The sequence below is a fragment of the Callithrix jacchus genome, chromosome 16 (assembly GCF_049354715.1).
Source record: "Callithrix jacchus isolate 240 chromosome 16, calJac240_pri, whole genome shotgun sequence".
Classification (NCBI taxonomy): domain Eukaryota; kingdom Metazoa; phylum Chordata; class Mammalia; order Primates; family Cebidae; genus Callithrix; species Callithrix jacchus.
In genome coordinates, this window is record NC_133517.1 from 88,830,412 (window position 1) to 88,848,124 (window position 17,713).

The 17,713-nt window shown below is 35.9% G+C and overlaps 1 protein-coding gene across 46 annotated transcripts in view; it reads left to right on the plus strand.

Moving 5' to 3' along the window:
- Positions 1-11,267, plus strand: part of EIF3E (eukaryotic translation initiation factor 3 subunit E) — a 242,319-nt gene extending 231,052 nt beyond the window's left edge. For all 46 annotated transcript variants that reach the window (XM_078353293.1, XM_078353300.1, XM_078353296.1 and 43 more), the window contains 3 exons: positions 9,499-9,601; positions 9,880-10,014; positions 11,085-11,267. In XM_078353293.1, the coding sequence (XP_078209419.1) occupies positions 9,499-9,601; positions 9,880-10,014; positions 11,085-11,123 (277 nt within the window). In that variant the 3' untranslated portion in view covers positions 11,124-11,267. The remainder of the gene's footprint in view (positions 1-9,498; positions 9,602-9,879; positions 10,015-11,084) is intronic.
- The last annotated feature ends 6,446 nt before the right edge of the window (positions 11,268-17,713 follow it).

Sequence of the window (17,713 nt, forward strand, 5' to 3'; positions counted from 1 at the left end):
TATGTGTATGGCAATTTTCAAAGTACTAAGTTGAAGGCAATATATGGTTGTCAGTTACCTTCTTGAAGTGTAAATACTGTTGTACCTTTACATGAGAAAAATGAAGTAAACATTTCTAAAACGGTTTCAACAGCAGTTCAAAGAATGAGATAATCATTAAATCGGAAATTCTGTTGAAAGACCACTACATTTGGTAGACCTTTCCATTTAATTTGTATTAATTACGTATCTGAATTCTCATATAGTAAACTACTATTACATCTTAATATGTTGAAAGATGGAAAAATTCTGGTGAATTTTAGTTGTAATTTCCTCTGTTCTGTGAGAAAATTATTGGGAAAAAATTGTGAACTGTACATAACCTATTAGAAATAAATTGTACATATTAGAGTTTTAAAAATAACTAGTACCCTGTGGGCACAGAGGAAGTCAAACAGAAATGTTTAAAAATCTACTTTAACGTTTGCCTCTGAGGAATGGTGCGTAGAACAAATTCTTTTTCTTTAATGCCATTTGTTTTCTCTTATCCATACTTGGCTGGCCTAATTTTAGTGGGCTGTCCATTGAAGTGGTTCTCCAGAGTTAGAAGGATAGTGTAATCATGGGATTTTTCCTATGGGAATTGAATCCTTGCCTTCAGTTTTATTAGCACTTTACTATAGCTTATAGGATTTTTTAAACCTGATTCTCTTACAAATTTTGTGAAAATTCGTAATACTAATATTGGTTGTGAAATAAAGAGATATAGGTACATCATATGTGGGGCTCCGGTGGACAGTGGGTAATTGAATTCTTGGATTGTTGTTTGTTTTTAAGGTTTGTAATTAGAGCTTATGAAAGAGGGATATTAGTATTTTGGTTTCCCTTACGGAATTTTCTCCATTTCTCATTATAATATGGTCATTTAGGAGTTTTTTGGTCCAGAACTGATTTAGCTACTAACCCTGTTGTGCGCCTTTTGAAAGCTGACTCTTTTTTTTTTTTCTTCATCTTTAGCACCTAACATACTAACTTTGTAGCACCTGATATGCTTTGTACAGTATAGTGTGAGGATACAATATAAACATTTAAGTAAATTTCTTCTGCTCTTTGTATTAGTGAACTTGGCATTTTTGTCCATAATAATGTTTTTCTGCTTTGGTATTTGCTTCCAAGGTACTATCAGTAAGATTTTTTCTAGCTCTTTTCTTTTAACTCTGCAACTATGGATTCATTATCTTCTTTCTTGGGATTTAGTTTATTATCTTTTATCAGTAAAATAGATTAAGTATGTGTCCTCCTTACTGAAGAGACATGTGCAGCTCAAAGAAGTTAACAGAGTGGGAATGTTTCTATATACTTTTATATGGCATTACCTAAGAATTTTTCAATTTTTTTTGTTTGTAGATTTTTATTATTTCCTTGAAAACTGTGACAAAAATCTACAAAACATTTTCAGACTAAAGTCCTAGTGGCTTTCCAGAGTCCAAAAATATATTTTTTCTAGTAGTAGCATTTTCTTTCATTTTTCAGTTCTTCAATTTTTTTTCAATGTTTTATTAAGACGATTAAGAATACATAGATCAGTAATTTATGTTTTTCTTTTCTTTCTTTCTTTCTTTTTTTTTTTTTTTTTGGAGGCACAGTCCCTCACTGTTGCCTAGGCTAGAGTACAGTGGTACAACCTCTGCCTCCTGGGTTCAAGAGATTGTCATGCCTCAGCCTCCTCCCAAGAAACTGGGATTATAGGCATGTGCCATCATGCCCAGCTAATTTTTGTATTTTTAGTAGAGATGGGGATTCACCATGTTGTCCAGTCTGGTCTCAAACTGCTGGCCTCAAGTGATCCATCTGCCTTGGCATCCCAGAGTGCTGGGATTACAGGTGTGAGCCACTTATACCCAGTGTTTTTTTCAAATACCGTGGTAGAATTTTCAATCTGAAAGAAATCTTAGGCATCTTCTAATCCAACAACACAGTTACTTTCAGTAGAATTTTCTGTAGTGATGGAAATGGTTTATATCTGAAAATGTATTTGTATGTCTTCAGTATGGTATACTTTAAAGGTGGCTCACATTTCAAGATCTTGAAGCATGGCTTCCAGATCTCTGTGTGTGTGTCTTTGTGTGTGTGTGTGTGGCAGTAGGACTTATTTTCAAATGCAGTATCGTGTATATCAATATATGTATTTATATATGTATATAAGCCAATCAAAGCAGAGCCCCTTCACCTTGCCTATCCTTTAGCTCTGTTCAGCTTTTGTCCTGACTACTAGGACACCTCTTTGGAACACAGTTTTATGAAACACTGACTTGGAACAACTGCATTGTTATGTAGACAGAAAACTTAAGGCTCAAGGACAGTAAGGTGCTTAGGTCTTGATAGAGCCTGGACTGATAGATATCTGACATTCATTGGACTGTACCTCATTTTAAATTCTTTTTTTTTTTTTTTTTGAGATGGAGTCTTGCTCTGTCATCCAGGTTGGAGTATGGTGGTGCAATCTCTGCTCACTGCAGCATCTACCTCCCAGATTCAAGCGATTCTCCTGCCTCAGCCTCCTGAGTAGCTGAAATTACAAGCGTCCACCACCACACCTGGCTGATTTTTATATTTTTTTATTAAAGATGGGGTTTTACCATTTTGGCCAGGCTGGTCTTGAACTGACCTCAGTGATCTGCCCGCCTCGGCCTCCCAAAGTGCTGCGATTGTAGTGGTGAGCCACTGTGCCTGGCCTCTATATTCTTTCATATTGTGAACGATTTATGTTTTTAGAAATGTCAGGTTTAGATTAATTTGTCATTTAGTGTATCAGTTGAGCCAGAGGATAAGGATGAAAACACTAAGTCAATTTAACTCTGTGTGTCAGAATCTTTGTAGAATTTGTTTTACAAACTCCTTGTAGCCACCCTAACCCTTTGAATCAGATTTACTGAGTAGGCTATGCTATGATTTGCAGCAGGGCTGCTGTGCTGTATCTTGAGGCTGGTTATTCCGAAGCACAGCCAGAATCAAAAACCACTGCATTAGGTCACCAATTTTTTTTTTTTTAAAGATGGGGTTTCACCGTGATGGCCAGGCTGGTCTTCAACTCCTGACTGCAGGTGATCCACCCACCTTGGCCTCCCAAAGTGCTAGGAATACAGGCGTGAGCCACCACACCCGGCTAGGTCACCAATTTTTAAGGTGTGTAATTATAGCCTGCCAAAATGAGTGAAAAAAAATCAGTAATTTAATACCTTCATTGTAAAATGAATTAAGAAGGTAAGCTTCTTTGTGTTTTTAAAGATGCTTTTATGGGTTAGAAAGACGGTGGCTGGAAATAATAAGTATTTATGTTGGTACTTGATAAATCCAGCTAACATTTTAATTTGGACTCCAAGGACTTGAAATCTACAATAATGACTAACAAGATCTCAAAATTACCTTTAAACAATACGTAGGAAAAAAAAAGTACTTGTTCTCTGATCCCAAGGTTTTAAACCTAGCTGTACATTGAAATCACCTGGAGAAGTAAAACAATGAGAATTTAAGCTTAAAAATAATAGATTTCCTGGTTTCATCTCAGACCATCTGACTCAAAATCTCTGGGATATAGACTTGAGAATCTGAGATTAAACCTCGGGTGATTCTTTTGCAGTCAGCCTTGGGGAAACATTGCTGTAAAGTAGTGATTTTGTAATACTGACAACACATTAGAATCAAATGGGAAACTCATTGCAGACTCAAGTAATAAAAAATACTGGATGACTGAGCCTAACGGTTAAAAAACAAAAACATATTCTGGAGGGAGACCTCAGTGACTTTGTTTTTAAAAAGATCCTTTAAGGGATTTTGATGCAAGATCTGGCTTTAAAAAAAAAAAGTTAAACTGTTTATTTTGAGATGATTTGTATCAGTTGTAAGAAATAATAGAGACCCCCCCTGTGTTCTTTACTCAGTCTCTCCCATTAGTAACATCTTGCAAAACCACTTTAAGATACAGCAACCAGGATGTTGATGTTGATACATTCAAGATACAGAACATTTCTATCACAAGGATCCTTCAAGCTGCTCCTTTATAGTGATATTCCCTTCCCTGCCATCTTCTCCTTAATTTCTGGCAAACACTCATTTTTTTCTCCAATTCTATATTTTTATTGCTTTAAGAATATGCAAAACATTTTCTAAAAGTTAGTGTTAGCTTCCTAAATGGCAAATACGGTTTGTGTCATGATTAAGGTATAATTAATTAATGGCAGCCTAACTAGTAGTATAGCTCTCCAAAGAAAACATTACAGATGTTAATGACTGCCTCTTTTGACCAATCACAGAGTGGAAAGTAGTGAGTACACTTTCAAAGAGCTTAAAATCCAGAAGAAGAAACAGATGTTAAATAAGTAGACAAATATAAAACTACAAATTATTGAAAATATTTGTAATTTTGGGAAATTTTAAAATTTTATATTTGAAATTAAACATTATTGAAAATAAGTCCATATCATTCTCTAGTCACTCTGCTTTGAAGAGCAATGAGAAGAAAATTAGATAGGTTCAGTGAATCCTGATAACTCTCTAAGTGGAATATCTTTAAGCCCCAAACTAGACTTTTTTGCATTGAATACTAACTGTGGCAAATTCCATTCACTCGTTTATGCTGGCTTATTTTTACCTTTAGTTAAAGTTATTTGATGCTTTTCTGTCTTTTGGGGAATAGGAGGAGGGGAAGGATATGTTGCAGCTTTTTTTCTTCCACCAAAGGACACATTTCAAATGCTGAAAATAGTATTATAAAACCAATAGTTGATTATTAAACAACTCCATTTGTAATTTAGAACATTCTCTGTTAATAGATTTCCTGACTAAATGCCTGAAAGCACGTGATAATCATAGCTTTATAAAAATGCATATTAAAGAATGTTTTTATATAAGCCTATAGATATGTAGGATAAGTTACAAATCTGTTTACCATAAAGCATGCAACATCTGTCAAAAAAGATTACTGTGGTGGGGTTTAATTTAGTGTAGCTGAATAGTTTTATCAGCTATGGTATGTGTCTGAAATTTAAAAGCTGTTGTTTTAAAATAATTCTTGGACCCGTTTTCAATTGTAGATAAAAACAAAGTATGGAAATAATATTTTGAATGTCTATGATAAACATGTTGGAACATACGTTAACATAATTTCCTGGTAGGGCTTACTTTAAGTTTTGAAGTTATTCTACTTTGCTTATTTTGTTGAGTTACATTTTAGGTCTTAAAATTTATTACCACATAATAATTTATATTTAGAATTATTTACTGATAGTTGGGAGAAATAGAAAGGTACGTTTCCAGATGGAGAGAAACAGTTTCAAAGGCCATTATCATTGTATTTTTGCATTATCAATAAGGTTTAGTTAATTATAAGATTATAAAGAGATGTTGGGAAGTTCAGTGAGAATTTTCAGTTGTCACGTAAGGATTTAGCATTTCTCAGTTTTCTCCTGTTTTCTTTGTTCTATTTCCTCCCAGTCATACAATTAAACAGTTTGCACTTAACACTTAATCTTTAATTAGTTGTCTTTAATCAGAAAAGATTTGGATTACTTTTCTTTGGATATGCTGAATAGTTGGCCAAGTCTTCAGTAGAAACTAGACCAGTGGTTCCTATATCCTAATTGTTAAATCAGCAGTATTTCAAAATAAATTGTGCCTATCATATAAAATTTGGAAAGCCAGGTTATTCAAAGAGGTAATTAATAAGACAGGTGAAATATACGTTCCTCAGATCCTTATTTTTCCAAATCTTTGTTCAGATGAGAGGGTGAGGGAGGATGGTGGCTATGGGACCATTCAGAAAAGGAAGACCATTTAAACGATTAGGCAGTGAAAAACTGACAGAAAATCTAGAGTTGAATCAGTTCCTAGATCTGTGGGAACATATATCTGTATCCTTAAGTGGGATCTCTAGTATTTTTTATTTCCTGAAAACAAAAAAGTATTTCATTTTGTGCTAGAACCATGAACATGTTTAATTAAATTTAACTGAGGATGATTTTTTTTTTTGGCTTTGGCTTTTGAAGTAGCCCTTAAGAATTCTGTGCACATCTTATTTAACATATTCAATGTTGTGTTTTTTGTGTGTCAATTGAGCAGGAGAGCTACTTAGGTTAAAGATATTTATAAGGGATTTATAGAACATATTTAAATATCTACCTTAAGCTGCCTACAGACAAGGTTGAGATTTTTAGTGTAATCTAGATAATCTAGAAATCTTGGCATTCAAAATCTGGATTGAACTAAGTATTTTTCTCAGAAATTCTGCATTTTGTTGGATTTTTGTCTTTCGGTTTATTGATAAATTGAATTATATTCAGTAGCATGAGGTAAGCATTTTTGTCTTTTTTTTAAATTGGTTTTTGAATGTTTTTTTTTTTCCCCCCTAGCCACTAGACCACCAGGGAGACAACTTTTTAAAGTTTTGATAGAATATTACACTTATATTTTAAAATCTGTACTATTCTGTATAAAATTGCTAGATTGGAAAAGAATTGTAGATTTTGATTATATCTATTAGTCATTTTTTTGCTTTTTGTTTTTCTTTGCTTTTTGTAGAGACAGGGTCTTGCTATGTTGCCCAGGCTGGTCTCAAATTCCCTGGTTCAAGCAATACTCCTGCCTTGGCCTCCGAAAGTAAAATTTAAAAGATTACATGTCTATTAAACACTTAGTTTCTTTTACTTTGTGTATTTTCATGTTACTTAAAACAAACTAGACTAGTTCCACATTCTTTAATTCAGAATGATAATCAATAGCTTAGATAAACTGAAATGCCATAAATAATATACTAGTATTTCTTGGGCCTTATTTCAGGTTTTTCTTTGACTTGATTCACTAATAAAGATCAACAAATAAATGATCAACAAGCACAGTGCAAACAAAGATCCGCAAAGTATGGATGTACAGAAAGAGGGAAGATAAGAGAATTCTAGTTGGAGTTATTACATAAGATGGAATTTTCTTGTCTTGTCTTTTTTTTTTTTTTTTCTGGAGACAGAGTTTCACTCTTGTCACCCAGGCTAGAGTGCAATGGCATGATCTTGGCTCACCGCAACCTCTGCCTCCCCGGTTCAAGCGATTCTTCTGCCTCAGCCCCCCGAGTAGCTGGGATTACAGATATGCGCCACCACATCCAGCTAATTTTGTACTTTTCAGTAGAGACAGGGTTTCTGCGTGTTGGTCAGGCTGGTCTCGAACTGCCGACCTCAGGTGATCCACCTGCCTCAGCCTCCCAAAGTGCTGGGGTTACAGGCATGAGCCACTGAGCCTGGCCTGCTTTTTATTTTTTATAGAGACACAGGATCTTGTTGATCTTGTTCTGTCACCCAGGCTAGAGTGCAGTGGTATGGTCATAACTTTACTGCAGTCTCAAACTGCTGGGCTCAAATGATACAACTTAGCCTCTCGAGTATCTGGGACTATAGGTGCAAGCCACCAAGCCTGTGTCTGTGTGTGTGTGTGTGTGTGTGTGTGTGTGTGTGTCCATGCACACATGTGCACAGAATCTCACTGGGTTGCTCAGACTGGTCTCAAACTTCTGGCCTCAACCTCCTAAAGTATTGGGATTATAGGTGTGAGCCACACATCCAGCCTAGAATGGAATTTTCATTCTACTGTCTTAAAAATCTAAGAGTAAATATCATTTTCCTAGATAAGCTGTTCCCAGATCTCCAGCCTAGAACTGGTAGACCTTTTTGGATCTCACATAGATAGTTCCTTCTACTTTTCCTTTTTTTTTGAGATGGGTTTCACTTTGTTGCCCATGCTGGAGTGCAGTGATGCCATCTTGGCTCAGTGTAACCTCTGCCTCCCAAGATCAAGTGATGTTTAAGTCAAGACCCCCTTGACTTAAACTCCGTAAAGGGTGGCAACAGAGGATATTTTGTCAACAGCATGTAACACAGTTTATATTTTGTTGAGTGAATATTAGCAAAGGAAAAGGATTGGTTTCGTTTGGCTGGCATATTTGTGAAAGAGAATAATGGGAACTTGGAAAGTTAAAAGTGTTGAAAGGAATTTGGGAATAAACTGGGTATAATAGTACCCCTTATCCAAGGGGTATGTTCCAAGACCCCCAGAGGATGCTTAAAACCACAGATAGTACCAAACCCAATAAATACTGGGTTTTTCTCTGTGCAAACATACCTACGATACAGTTTAATTTATAAGTTGAGCACAGTAAGAGATTAACAACAATAACTAATAATAAATAGAATAATTATAACAATATGTCAGCATCACTACTCTTGTAATTTAGGGCCATTATTAAGTAAAATAATGGTTCCTTGAACATAAGCACTGTGATATCAGGACTCTTGATCTGTGAGCTGGGATAGCTACTATATAACTGATGGGTGGATAGTGTATACAGCGTGGATATGCTGGACAAAAGGATGATTCAAGTCCTGGGTGAGACAGAGTAGGACGGCACAAGGTGTCACCATACCACCCAGAACAGTGTACAATTTAAAGCTTACCAATTGTTTATTTCTGGGGTTTTCTATTTAATATTTTCAGACTGGGATTGACTGCTGATAACAGAAACCAAGGAAAGTGGAACTACAGATAAGGGGGGACTACAATAGTTGGGTTGTAGAACTAACCTGGTAGCTATGTAAGATAGATTGAAGAGACTCAAGAGGTAAAGTAGTTAGAAGACTAAGAAATAGTAATGGAGGGCCAGGCGCGGTGGCTCACGCCTGTAATCCCTGCACTTTGGGAGGCCGAGGTGGGTGGATCACGAGGTCAAGAGATCGAGACCATCCTGGTCAACATGGTGAAACCCCGTCTCTACTAAAAATACAAAAAATTAGCTGGGCATGGTGGTGCACGCCTGTAATCCCAGCTACTTGGGAGGCTGAGGCAGGAGAATTGCCTGAACCCAGGAGGCGGAGGTTGCGGTGAGCCAAGATAGTGCCATTGCACTCCAGCCTGGGTAACAAGAGCGAAACTCCGTCTCAAAAAAAAAAAATAGTAAATGCTATGTAAACAGGGGTTATACTGTATTGGTTTTTCATTTGTATTATTTTTGCATGGTTATTTTTTATTGTTTGGGTTCCCCCCCCCAGATATTTTTTATCCATAGTTTGTTGAATCTGAGGATGTGGAACCTGTGGATATGGAGGGCTGACTTTTAATATGCCCTTATATAGAGGAAACATCATAAAACCTTTTTTCCCCTTAGATCATTACTTTTTGAGCATCTGGTAAATGTAAAGTACTGTTTTAGAAGCTGGAGGATTTCCGTAAATACAGAATATGGTATTTTCCCCTCAAGGATTTTACAGTCCAATTGGTGAAGGGAATATGTCGTGCATAGTACAGGTCAATAGGCAGAAGCATATGAATGAAACAAACACTAGGGGTCATGGTATATAAGAGAAGGGTGATCCAGAAATACCGGAAAGTCTCTATGCAGAGAGTGAGTCAAGACAGTGTACACAAAACTAAGCTTTTGGGCCCAGTTAATTAACATTGCTGTTTTTACTATTTCATTAGCATGTTGGCAGATAAACTGAACATGACTCCAGAAGAAGCTGAAAGGTGGATTGTAAATTTGATTAGAAATGCAAGACTGGATGCCAAGATTGATTCTAAATTGGTGAGTATTATGTTAGCTATGCTGTATACTGTCAGTTCCTGATTTTACTTTTAGGAATTCCTAACTAGGACCTTTTATTACCGCCTTTAATAATTTATTTTGTTTCAGTGTAAAACAGTTCTTTGAAGGCAACAGCAGCCTCATATTTTCTTCTTGCTTGGTAAATACTGTCATCTCTATATAGTGCATTAAGATATATGCAAAGGTAATGTCATGCTCATTACTTACTGAGAAAGTTGTTAACATTGTAGAATCTGTTCCCCTGTGTTTCCTTTTAGGGTCATGTGGTTATGGGTAACAATGCAGTCTCACCCTATCAGCAAGTGATTGAAAAAACCAAAAGCCTTTCTTTTAGAAGCCAGATGTTGGCCATGAATATCGAGAAGAAACTTAATCAGAATAGCAGGTCAGAGGTAAGAACCACACATTTTCTATTCTGTCTGGGATTTAGCAACCATGTAATTGTTACATGACGGTTTTGGAAGTCTGTCAATATGAATTGTAGCTGATTTTGTTTTTCTCTTTAAAGGTATGAACATTTTAAGAAATTACTTAACAGAAATGAATTTTTTCTTAGCTGTATTATATGTATTAAACATGGAAACTGAAAAAGAAATTGTATCCTAGTTTATTGTAACTTTTTCTTTTGCTTTTACTCTTTTTGTGTGACTTCATTAACTCATTTCCTCAGGGTTTTCAACATATCATTTTGATACTGGCAGATCATAACCTACATGTGTAGCCCTCTTTCAGGTGTTCAAAATGTATATTCTTTCTAAATCTAAAGAAACAGTTATGTAAAAATGTTGATCTTATCATATGTATTAGTCCTGATCTTATACAGATTTCATTATCTTTCATCTGATATTCATATCAAAAATTAATCTCCCATTTTGGTAGAGATCCTGCATATTAGATATTAAAGAAACTTGAATGGCCTTATAATTTTGGAATCCTAAACTATCTTTAATGTTGTTTAGACATTATGAATATGTGTAACCGGAGAGTAGGAAGTCATTAGGAAACAGTTGTGGGATATGCAGAAACCCCGTTTGATTGAAATTTTACAACAAATTTGTGTTGGCAGAATAGTCCTTTAGTTCTAAAGAGAAGGATGGATTCGAATGCGAATTGCATACTTTAACCAAGTTTGGAATAACTGAGCTTGAAAAATAACTTTCATATGATGTTTTTTTTCTGTATGCTTCAGGATTTATTTGTATTTTTTATTGTTCCGGTATTAATGATACTGTTTATTGCTATACATTTTAATTGGCCAAAAACTATATCAGATAATGATTTTGATAAGTTTGTTTTGTCCTAAGTGGGACACTGACATCTATGTAGTAATCACAGGAGTTGAGATCTTACAATGGTTTGGCAAGAGTAGTGCTAAAGTAAATGCTTTGTCACTTTCTTCTATGTTAGCTTTTTCCAAAAGTATTTTCTTTTTACCCTGTTGATTTCTTTTTGCATATTTTAGGCTCCTAACTGGGCAACTCAAGATTCTGGATTCTACTGAAGAACCATTAAGAAACAATGAAAAAACTATAAAGGAAAGATGATATAATAAAATTATTATGTAAAGGGTGACTTACATTTTGGAAACAACATACTGAGTATAAATTTTGAAGAACTGGAATAAAATTGACTATGATTCATTTTATCTTGCTGTCAGTTTTCTTGCATGTGCAAGTTTGTGGGTTTTTTTTACTTTATTTTGGAATAATTATATATTCAGAAGAAGTTTCAAAAATCGTACAGATAAGTCCATGTAGGCTGAACCCAGTTTCCCTCAACTTTTTCATTTTATGTTACTGTGGTACAGTATCAAAACCAGGATGTTAACATTGGCACAATGTGTGTGAATAGCTCCATACCATTTTATTACATATGTAGATTTATGTAACCATCACTGCAGCCAAGAGAGAGAACTATCACCATCATGATTTCCCTCATGCTTTTTTGTAGCCGTACCTACTCCCAAACAGCTCTAACCCTAGGGATCACTAATCTGTTCCTCATCACTGTAATGTTGTCATTATGAGAATGTTATCTAAACGGAATTACATAATATACAACCACTGAGATTAGATTTTTTATTCATCACAGTGCTCTTGAGAGCCACCCAAGTTGTCACATATATATGTATATACACACATACATATATATGTATATACACATCTGCACACACACAGAATCAGTAGTTCATTTCTTTTTATTGCCAAATTGTATTCCATGGTATTGATTTACCATATGGTTTATGGTACCTATTGAAGGATATTTTAGTTGTTTCCAGTTTGAGACCATTACAAACATAACTGTTGTTGCTTAATTTCTTAAAGTGGCTCCTCAGTCACTCACTGTATAGTTACGGAGACTAGGCATGTAGGTTGAATTTTATAAGTGTCTCCCTAATTGTTAAATGCAAGCACATACTGTTAACTGGATACTCGAGGCATTTAAGAGAGAACAACGCCCACATGGGGTCTCTTTTACGTCGAAGTGGCTTGATATTTCACTTTGGTTGTTGAACTGACAGCCAGTTAGATGACAGAAACTTGTCACTGCTCTCAAGGAGGGAGTTCAAAGATAAAAAGATACATATATATTGTCCTTTTATTTGACATCTGATCAGGCCACCTTCCATATTCAGTTAAGTTTGGAGACTACAGTAGTTAAGTTGCATCTGCCCTTGAAAGAGCAAGGAGACCTCCCAACATTAAACTTAGCATGGGGTTCTATAAACTTTTTCTGTAGAAGTCCAGATATTAAATCTTAGGCTTCGCAGGCCATATGTTCTCTGTTTTAGCTATTCAATTCTGGCATGTAGCACAAAAGCAGCCTTTGTATGTAAATGAATGCTTATGTCTGTGTTCCTGCAAAACTGTTAACAAAAACAGGCCAAGGGCCAGACTCGTTTGACCGGCTGTGGTTTCCAACCCTTGGCTTGGGGTATTGGTACTTCTAAGCTTTAGTCTAAGGATGCTGAAACTAGGAATATTATTGGTTGGGATAAGCCAAGCGCTAATTTTTTATTCATTCGTAACCAGTGTTATGAAAATGTTAAGTATCGGACAGGAAAAAATACAGAAATATAAAGAGGATTCTTGATAGTACAAAATGGTGCCAATGTGTGGTGTCAGTAACAAGATAGAGCAGACCCTCCGTATTTGTAGCAGCTAATTCCATGAATTAAAAGTTCCGATCTTTATCAAATAGAGCCATAGTTACACAGAACTATATAAAATTGTATAATTACTGAGGCTGTGTGTTATTGAGAAAGATGTTCTCAGTTGAGAAGGAAGGAAACAAGACCTCCATGTTTCCTTCTTCAACAGTAACCAAAGGGCCAAAAGTTCTTACATGAAGACATCATTAATCACCATTTAAGACTATAGCTCAACAGCCACATTAATAGCTAACAAAGATTTCTAGATGATTACATAGCTCAGCAGTTAAAAACAGTTATTAAATATGCCCTAGTGGACTAATAAAAGCCCCAGGTACAAAAAATAGCCAATAGTAAGTATTTGTCGTGTGTCATAGGAAACCAATAGTATTTATCCTGTGTCAGACTTTTTCATGTCCTCTGTTTAAATAAGGAGAAGGAAAGGAAACGTAACATTTGAATGCCTTACTTAAGCCTGGAAATACTAAAATTTAGGTGATATTATTTATATATTATTGATGAAGAAGCATACTTAGATGGTTACCTAAGGCAGGAGTCCCCAGCCTCTGGGCTGTGGACTGGTACCAGGCTGTGGCAGCATTTGACTCTCATAGGAGCGTGAACCTTATTGTGAACTGAGCACGAGAAGGATCTAGGTTGCACATTCATGAGAATCTAATGTGGCCTACTCCCCATCTGGGGAAACATCGTCTTGCACGAAACCGGTCCCTGGTGCCAAAACGGTTGGGGACTGCTGGCTTAAGGCAGTACTTAGCATGAGTTAAAGTAAGGAAAAGACTCTTCAGTTATATCACACTAATCTTCTTCCATCATTCCTTGTTGCTTTATAATTTGAAATTTTAAAGAGTTAAGAGATACATATTTAGTAGGTTGTGTGAATGGGGCTTGATCCACCAAACTCTAGGTCTCAGCACCATTATCTTCCAGTAAGAGCAAAGGGTCTTCTATTTTTCTACTGGTGTAATCATTGGATACTAGTGGCCCCTTACACACAAAACCTTTTGGAACATAGAAAACTCTGAAGAACATCTCTTTGATTTTCTTTTTCTATTTATACTCTGCTTCTTCAAGATTATCTATTTTATGAATAATTAATGCTCACTTCTACCACTTTTTTCTTTTCACTTATTGCCACTCTTTGAACTTGAAAGATGATGCCACTATGGATTACGAGTATCAATGAGAAAAAAACTACATACAACTAATGGCTATTTTTGCACACTAACAACACTTTTTCATTGTTAAAACACATTTTTTAAGTTTCCATAATAAAAGTTACTTGATTTGGGGCTTAACCTTAAGTTTTGATAACAGATAGACTGTTCCAGTAAAGTATTGAGCACCAAATAAGTACTTACTAATTTTCTTTTATTTTTCTTTGCCATTCGGTAGATAGTACATCCTCCTATGTGTTAGCAGCTTTTATAAACACTAAAAGAACAGCATTCATGAAACTTAAGTGAAAAAGAAAAGTTGCTATGAGTCCTTTAAAATTTTTTCTATGCATTCACAGACATATGTTTATCCTTTTTAAATATGAATGTACAAAAGTATATGCAAATGTCCAGTTTAAAGAAAAAAAAAACATGTATTTACCCAGTACCAATACTTCCTTTCCGAGCTTAAGAAATAGAATGTAACTGAAGAATCTGTGAGCCCCTCAGTAATTGTATTTTATTCTTTGCCCCTAAAAAGTAAACACTACCATAACTTTTGTGTTAATAATTTATTTGTTTTTATTGCCTTATTGCACACACACATACACATATGCATACCATATATACACACCGTGGACCCTTGAACAACGGGTTAGGGATGCCTATTCTCCAGTAACCCAAGAATTAAAAGTTATTACATGGAGTCAAAAATCCGTATATAACCTACGACCCACAAAGCAACTAATAGCTTACTGATAAACAGTTGATTAACAAATATTTTGTATGTTGGGCCGGGCGCGGTGGCTCAAGCCTGTAATCCCAGCACTTTGGGAGGCCGAGGCGGGTGGATCACGAGGTCAACAGATCGAGACCATCTTGGTCAACATGGTGAAACCCCGTCTCTACTAAAATTACAAAAAATTAGCTGGGCACGGTGGTGCGTGCCTGTAATCCCAGCTGCTCGGGAGGCTGAGGCAGGAGAATTGCCTGAACCCAGGAGGCAAAGGTTGCGGTGAGCCGAGATCGCGCCATTGCACTCCAGCCTGGGTAGCAAGAGCGAAACTCCGTCTCAAAAAAAAAAAAACAAAACAAAACAAAAAAAACCAAATATTTTGTATGTTATATACTGTATTTTTACAATAAAGTAAACTAGAGAAAAGAATGAAATAAGGAAGAGAAAATATGCTTAATATTCATTAGGTGGAAATGGATCATCATTATAAAGGTCTTCATCTTTGTCTTCGCATTGATTAGGCTGAGGAGGGAATTGGTCCTGCAATCTCATTGGTAGCAGAGGAGAAAGTGGAAGAGGTAGAAGGGAAGGCATGAGAGATAGGTACACCTACAACCTTAAGGAAAATTGTAATTTGACTTTTTTCATTTCTCTAAAAATATGTGTATATGGTACTCATCCTTTTTCGATCATTTGCTGTAGTTTTTAATGCCTGTATCAGAAGGGTCTATGCTATAAAAGAAGTCAAAAGCAATCGTGAATATTCGCAGCCCTTCTGTCAGGTATCTAACGTTAATTTGTGTTCTGGCACTGTTGGTTCTGCATTGGCTTATCATCTGGCACTGGTTCGGAAACACATCTCTATCAAGTCGTGCTCTGTTAATTCCTATGGTATGGTGTCTATTAGCTCTTGAATTTCTCCAATATCTGTATCTTGAAACCCTCCGTCCCCCACCTTTTTGCCATAACCTCTTTCATGATTTCCTTGATTGGTTGTTTTAAATCCTGTGAAGTTTTCCAGAACATCTGGACATAGTTTTCTGCAGCAGGAATTTATTGTTTTGGGCTTGATGGCTTTCACGGCTTTTTTTTTTTTTTTTGTAACAATGGTATCTGCAGTGGTGTAATTATTCCAGACTTTCATTATGTTCTCTCTCCATCTGGATCGTCTTTCACAGCATTGGCAATTCTTTCCATAGAGTACCATGTGCGTGAAGCTTTAAAGGTCCTTATGACCTCCTACTTGAGAGGCTGAATTAGAGATAATGTGTTTGGGGGCAAATGGACCACTTGAACACCCTTAATGTTGAGCCTACGGACTTCTGGTTGGCCAGGGGATTGTCAAATATCAAAAAACGTAAAAGACAGTCTCTTACTGGCAAGGCACTTCCTGAATTCAGGGAAAAAGCATTAATGTAACCAATCCAGAATAAGGGTTAAAGTTGTCCAGTCTTTCTTGTACAACCAAAAGACTGGCAGGCAACTGGTGTTTATCCTCCCTTCAAGCCTCAGGGGTTAGCAGCTTTATTGTTAAGGGCAGTCCTGATCATAAATCTGACTGTATGTACGTAAGTCAGTAGAGTTGGCTTTATTTCTTGCTGTCTTAAATCCTGGTGCTCACTTCTCTTCCTTACAAATAAGTGTACTTTTTTCCAGAATAGGACAGTTCTGTCTGTAGTTCAAAATTTATTCATGCAGACATTCCTTCTCTTCAGTGATTTTCTTAGTGTATGGGAACTCATCTGCTGCCTCTTGCAGCAGAAGCTGCTTCTCCTATCTTGACACTTTTTAAGCCTATCTTCTTTAAAATTATCAAACCATCCTTTGCTGGCATTAAATTCTCTAGCTTTAGACCTTCACCTTCCTTTGGCTTTAAGTTGTCATATAATGACCACTGTCTGGAATCATATTAGACCCTGTAACTATGCCTTTCTTAAAACAATCCTGCACCCACGTAAAAACTGCATTTTCAAAATGAGATAAAAACATTTTTCACAAAAAAGTACAATATTTCTATACTTGCTGGCATAGCTGCAGCAACCACTTCACACATTTCCTTTTCTCTCTCTCTTTTTTTTTTTACTGTAGTTCTTAACGCTAGATTCGTTTTTCATGGAATGGCTGGCAGTCCAGGTGCACACCTCAATTTACAGTATATATCAAGCAATTCAACTTTTTCTTGTAACGTCATGACTTCTCTGTTTCTTCAGATCACTTCCAGTACCACTGGTGGCATTTTGTATGGGCTCCATGGTGTTATGGTTTTGCACTAAACATGAAAAACATGAGAACCATGAAAGATCACTTTTTACAGCACTATGCAATTTACTGGATAGATGAACTGCTCACACAGAGATAGCATCACATGGCATTTTAAATGGATACTCACAAGATTTCACTGCAATAGCAACAGGAGGTGGCTATAAAATTATGAAGTGATACAGTATTAACTACAGTTAAATTTATGCATGTGTGGTTTAATATCGCATGTTTACATTTGTTTACATTTCTCTTGGAATGGGACCATGTCTGTAAGTGTGTAAGTTTTGAGAAATTTTAACTTTTTATAATAGATTTGTTTGTGTGAATTTTATGGTAGTAAATGATAAAAATAGACTAGTATCTACATATTTTTATATATTCTTGACACCTTTTTCTTAATTTGGTTAATATTTTTAGGCTACATCGTTGTCTGAGCTTTTTCAAATTGTGGTGTGTCAAGGGTCAATTGTAGTTGGTCAGTTCCTGTCCTAGACTGTCATTTTCATTTATGTATGGTATCTGTCTGGTTCACTACAGAATCCCTATGTCTGGCTCATGTAGGCCCTTAATAAATTATTGAATGAATGAATCAATGAATGTTCAGAATGGCATAATGGAAAAAAATTGGACTTGAAGGTAAAAGATTAAAAACTAAGTGTATCTTTTAGAAAACTTAAATTTTCTTTTCTTATCAGGTGATCGCGACCAAAATCATGTATTTCTTATTCTCTAATTTCCTAATCTATCAAATGGCAGTATTGACTGCT